The sequence below is a fragment of the Arachis hypogaea genome, chromosome 17, assembly GCF_003086295.3.
Source record: "Arachis hypogaea cultivar Tifrunner chromosome 17, arahy.Tifrunner.gnm2.J5K5, whole genome shotgun sequence".
NCBI lineage: Eukaryota > Viridiplantae > Streptophyta > Magnoliopsida > Fabales > Fabaceae > Arachis > Arachis hypogaea.
In genome coordinates, this window is record NC_092052.1 from 32,654,999 (window position 1) to 32,660,774 (window position 5,776).

At 33.2% G+C, this 5,776-nt stretch overlaps 1 protein-coding gene across 3 annotated transcripts; it reads left to right on the forward strand.

The window, feature by feature from the left end:
- Window positions 1-1,553: 1,553 nt before the first annotated feature.
- Window positions 1,554-5,255, forward strand: LOC112764446 (autophagy-related protein 13a). 3 transcript variants are annotated; one of them, XM_025810045.3, is made up of 5 exons: window positions 1,554-1,861; window positions 2,144-2,306; window positions 2,472-3,779; window positions 3,866-4,047; window positions 4,624-5,255. In XM_025810045.3, exons 2-5 carry the CDS (start codon window positions 2,295-2,297, stop codon window positions 4,928-4,930), a joined length of 1,809 nt encoding a protein of 602 aa, XP_025665830.1. In that variant the 5' UTR covers window positions 1,554-1,861; window positions 2,144-2,294; the 3' UTR covers window positions 4,931-5,255. The 3 variants fall into 3 exon arrangements, with proteins under 3 accessions (XP_025665830.1, XP_025665829.1, XP_025665828.1); XM_025810044.3 differs by having other exon boundaries at window positions 2,228-2,306; XM_025810043.3 differs by lacking the exon at window positions 2,144-2,306 and having other exon boundaries at window positions 1,556-1,861; window positions 2,361-3,779.
- Window positions 5,256-5,776: the final 521 nt, after the last annotated feature.

A 5,776-nucleotide genomic window follows, 5' to 3' on the forward strand; every position in this document is an offset into this window, starting at 1 on the left:
CCTCCAATATCCATTGAAACAGGTTTAATTGCCTCTTTAATTGGTTAGAAAATAAGGTGAAAATAAAGAATTGGAGATTCAAGACTGAATAGAATTAGAATTTAAAATTAGACTAAATTTTAGAAGATAATTTAAAATTTTTAAATAATTGTTAGAATTTTAAAATTTTAAATATTCATAAATAAAAATAAGAGTAGTTGTCCAAATTAGTCTCTAAGAATTTTAAAAGTGGATATTTTAGTCTACAAAAAAATTAATACACAAAAATATCTCGAAGGTTTTATTCCGACAGACAAATCAGTCCACAAGAATTTTAAAAACTGGCATTTTAGACTCTAAGAAAAATTAATACATAGAGAATGCAAATTTGACACACTTTTTTTTTGTTAACATAGTTTTTACACCCATTATAAATCAAAGAAAAATAATATGTATGTGCCACATGATATGTATGTTAAGTTAGTCTAATTATGAAAAAAAAATTGAGTTGGTTTTTTGAGTTAATTGATAATTTGGTGATCAAGTTGAGATTCAAGTGAAAATAGAAAAATAACTTTAACTATACTTAATTCCTAACTATCACACTGAGCTAAGTTATATTAAATACAAAAATATCAAATAGAGTTAGAGAATACTTAACATAACAAAATGAAACGTACAAACAGCAAGACATGAAACTAAACAAATCACAATGATATGCTTTTAATTTAAGAGAATATAAGACTTAGTACATCTCTCTTTGTTGAATTTGAAATTGTGTATGTAGTGAGGATAGTTCAATAAATATCTTTTAAAAAAATGTCATATTAAAAATCAAATAGGTTTAATTTAACATTAAAAGTTAATTTAATTATAATATCTACTAATATTCTTTTTTTAATAAATACTTGAAGAATTTAGTGAATTATGTTGGAAAATAGATTGGGAACTATTATGTTTGATAGAAAAAAATTTTAAGGATTTTTTGTGTATTAATTTTTTTGGAAACTAAAATATCCTCTTTTAAAATCTTTGGAGATTGATTTGGGTAATTATTTCGCAAAAAATGAATTGATAACCGAGAAATAAAATTTTAAAGATGTTTTTATATATTAATTTTTTAGGATTAAAATGTTCGTTTTTAAAATTTTTAAAAATTAATTTAGATAATTGCTCTAAAAATAATAATTTAATTTAAAAATATCAAAATTTTTTCATTTTTATATAAAAATAATTTTATCTTTTATATTCTTAAATCATAACAAGTGTTCTTTTTAAAAAATCTTTGCATATAGAATAATAAGAATATAATTTTAAAAAATTATCAATGTAAAATAATTTTATATTTATATTTAATTATATAATATTATATATTTATATTACTAAAAATAACTATCTTTTATATTGATAGCATAAATAATCACAAAAAAAAATATGATTATACCAATTACATTGTAAATACATTAAAATTAAACTAAAAAAACTACTGTACAACTACGTCCTTCTCGCTGTATGGCTGCTGCATAATAATTAATTGCATGCTATATAATAAAAAATAATTAAATTAATTAAATCTGGATCCAATGCAAATGAAAGGAAGAAAGAAAGAAAGGGGAAAAATGGAAAAGGAAAATACCAGTTTGGAGTTTGGAGTTTGAAGAGAGAGAAGAGTGTATGTATCTGTCTACGCAACCTTTGTTTCTTGTTCTTCTCTCTCTCTCTCTCTCTCTCTCTCTCTCTCTCTCTCTCTCTCTCTCTCTCTCTCTCTCTCTCTCTCTCTCTCTCTCTCTCCTTTTTTGGATTGGCCAAATTCTATTCATCATATCTTCATCCTTCTTCAAATGCTCCCATACCCATTCTTCTTCTCCGCTTCTTCTCCCATGTGAGTTAACTTAACCCTCTTTCTTTCTCTCTCCTATCTCTTTCTAGTTTCTACAGATTCACTGTTACTACCCCATGTGAAAAAGACTTGTCTTTTATGGATCGTGGATCCCCATGTTGATCATGATGATGCTTGTTTTGTTTTTAACTTCTTATTGAAGAATCTATTATTTTTCTTTATTATTGATTGTCACATGATCTGGGTACCCACTACCAGTTGGGTTATTTTCAATTTTTTTATTTTTATCTTATGATGATGGCCATGTTTAAATCTGCATTGTAGTTGGAAAATTTTGCTCCTTGTTGATGTTGTTGCGGTTGTTCGATGAATGTGCTCACGTACTGTTTGCTTTTTTGCATCATCCAGAGTGGTCCATGATTTCGGCTTTCCTTGATTATGATGCCGATGCTTGGTTCGTGGATATTGACTCGTGATGATCACTGAGGTGATGCTGTAGTCTGTGATTATAATCTTTTATTGATGTGTGTGAATTTGACAGGGAGCTGGGATTATGATCTTTTCAAAAGTCATGGTCTTGAGTGGAGGGAGAGTTTAATTAGGAACTTTCTTTATATACATATATATACCCTAAAGGATGATGGATTTTCAGGCTAATATGCAGCCTGAATTGGGGAAATTGGAACAAATAGTTCATCAGTTTCTTTTGAAGAGCTTACATGTCATTTTGGACTCGAGGGTACCTTCATTGCACCAACATGATCGGAGTGGGGACCTGCCTATGGGGTCTCGTGTGAGGAGGAGCGACAAATGGTTTAACTTAGCATTAGGCGATCGGCCTGCTGCTCTAGATAATCTGAGTTTCTGGCACAGGAATTTGATGGATCAGATGATAATTGACATTATACTAGTTCATGAAGAGAATGGTTCTTCTGTTGAAACAGTAATAGAGAGGTGGGTTGTTCAGTATGAGCGTCCCCGGGTAATGGCTCCACAAACTGGTGACATTAGTGGCTCTTATAAGAAGACATACAAGAAGTCAATAGTATTGTTTCGTGCTCTTTATTCTCACATGAGGCTTCTACCGGCTTATAAGATATTTAGGAAGCTTAGTTCGTCAAGTCATACATGTAATTTTGATATTATTTACAAGGTCTCTTCATTTAGAGATCCATTCTCTCGGGCGGAGGATGTAGTGCTGGAAGAATACAGTTTCACTCCCATTGAGGCAACTCCAGGCCGCCTATGCATATCTGTGACCTACCGGACCAAGCTATCTGATTTCAACCTTGAGTGTTCGACATCGTTACCAACACAAATAATTACAGATTATGTTGGAAGTCCCCTTGCTGACCCTTTGAGGTCTTTCCCTGTCTCAGAAAAGGGTGTTCGTGCCACTTCATTTCCACTGAGAGGGATAGCACCTCCATCTTCTGCACCACTCGAGCGGCCGCATAGTTGGACTAGTGGCTTCCATAAGGCAGCACCTATGGTACAGAACCAGCAGTATGTTGGATCCCCACCAGTGTATCGTGCTCCTTCCAAGCCATATGATATCCCATCTTCACCAACCGATAGCCACGGTATCAGAATTCACAACTACAGAATGCATAGTCGACACAGGTCTACAAGTTATGACGAGTATCAACTGTCTCCCCCGTTCTCACCTTCACCGTCTCCATCATCACCAACATTCTTCAATGGTGGCGTTCCAATTCAAACACGTGTACGTTCTGAAACTGCCCCTGTAACTATACCTTACCCAATGATGGGCAAAAGCTCAAGAACACTTTCTCCTAATTTGTCAGATCATAGTAGAAATTCTTTGCCACCAATGTCCCCCAAAAGGAATTATGCTTCATCACAAGAATCTCCATCGGGAATCAGGTCATTTAGGAAACTAGAGTCTTCAAGGATTGGAGAGTTACATACTGGTGTCACAAATTATGCCGGTCAAAAGGTAACCTTGACCATACATACCTGCTGTTGAAGTTCAAATTAATTGTATTTTTGAAAATGTTTGATGAGTCTTTTATTGCTACATAGATTGCTAGAGATAACAAGGATGATTCAGGGCGGTTCTCAGGGTTGTTATCTTCAAGTGACTCACCACGGATTGGATTTTCCAGAAGCTCAAGTAGATTATCTTTTCAGGATGACTTGGAGGATGGTGACTTTTCGTGTCCCTTCGATGTTGATGATGTTGATACACCTGATGTCCAACCCAGGTACCTTGATAGACTCCGTTATCCACAACTAAGTCATAAACATGTTAAGCTTACTGTCAAAGAGAAATGAATACGTTTTTGTTTTAGTGGAACTACAATGTTTTGTAACTACAAATCCATCTAATTTAATCAGATATAGGCATAATCAGTTGCAGGATATATATCTATTTTCTTCGCTTCTATATCTGAATTTGTTGACTGGGGGAAAAGGATGTTCCTCTCTGAATTCTGAAGTATTTCCTAAGTTGGGTCAGAATAATGGTCAAGTTTCTTTCCTTTAAAAAAAAAAAAAAAAACTATCAAATATCTTTGGTTCCATTTCCCGATGCTTTTCTAGATCTCTTGGTTGCCTTTGCTTTTTCATATATTAGAACTAGGTCAAAGGCGAGTCTCCAGCTACATGCCCTGTACATAGCATCCATTACTTATGCTCAAATTCTTAGATGATGGAGAACGGGAAGGTTGATAATATAGATGCTTAGAGATTCTGTTTTAGCCTGCAATTTTGATATAATATTCTGTTTTTCATCTAATTCTGATATTTATTTTTTCCTTTGTGGTTTTCTGGGTAAATAGTCAGAGTAAGGATGGAAAGAATGTGTCAGAGATCGGTTCAACGTCACTCCCAATGTGCAAAAAATCACAAGACGCTGCTGTTGGTGTTCTTGTGCACATGCTTAGAACTGCACCGCCTTTGCGCCAAGACTCAAGTTGCTATTCGTCCCATTCTGTGAAGCCTGAACCTGAGGGAGGAGTTACTACTGCTTCTGGATTCTTCATGCCCCGGAAGACTGCCGATGCACTTGAAGAGCTCCGAAGTTACAAAGAGATGAGGGACCTCCTTCTTTCCAAGAGCGGAACTCGGATCCTAAACAAAGAATGAATCTTAAGCTATGCTGATAAACTGGTTCAAGACATAACACAACTTCTTTAGAGAAAGAAAAATGATCCAATAGATCTATGTACATATCCTGACTCAAATGTTGGCTAGAAACACCAAAAGTTTTTTCTTTTTTTTTTTTTTTTTATCATGGCCAAGATATGTCTAATTTGCTATCAGTGTTTGTAGACAATTATAGTTCTGAAATTAGGATGGTATATTTTGGAATGGTGGTTGATGAATTTCATTGTAAAGGTGCAAACACTGAACTGAAAACATATTCTATGGTTGAAAATAATGAAATGTACATTGTGTTTATTTTCTCTTATGATAGTTAGTCACACTGATTAATTGATTCTACCGATGGAATAACTTCTTGAACTATAGCTATATGTTGTAATCTTGAATTTAATGCTGGTTGACTTAAAGGAGTCACAAGTAGTATCTGCTTAACTATGGATTTTTTTTTTATTTTTCTTGTTTTCAATTCAATCTTTCTTTGTCTAAACAAATTTGAGGCATAGATTACGAATGTTGTAGACTTGATGTTAGAAACAATTTATCATGTCGTGCTTTATGTTAATTATGAAAGCCACTCCAACCATCTATCTAAATGATTAAAAATTTGCAATCAAGTTTAATAAATATATCGATCTTCTGTATAGCAAATTATGTTATATAAAGCAAACAGAGTCCTTTCTTGTTTGTCTTTATTTTAAAAGAGTGGCTATTGCCACTTGCTCTTAATTACTTTACCAATTTAATTAGCTTGTCTAAAAGGACTTTTTCTTTCTTTTTGTAATTGAAATGTTAATCAAATATTTAATACCAAGGTAAACCACTCAAATT

What these genes read in the sequence shown, in the direction of transcription:
- LOC112764446 (XM_025810043.3), top strand. Translation starts at nt 2,457, where the DNA reads ATGATGGATTTTCAGGCTAATATGCAGCCTGAATTGGGGAAATTGGAA. An exon ending in CAAATTATGCCGGTCAAAAG is followed by an intron (nt 3,780 to 3,865) that starts GTAACCTTGACC and finishes ATTGCTACATAG; the next exon opens with ATTGCTAGAGATAACAAGGA. An exon ending in ACACCTGATGTCCAACCCAG is followed by an intron (nt 4,048 to 4,623) that starts GTACCTTGATAG and finishes CTGGGTAAATAG; the next exon opens with TCAGAGTAAGGATGGAAAGA.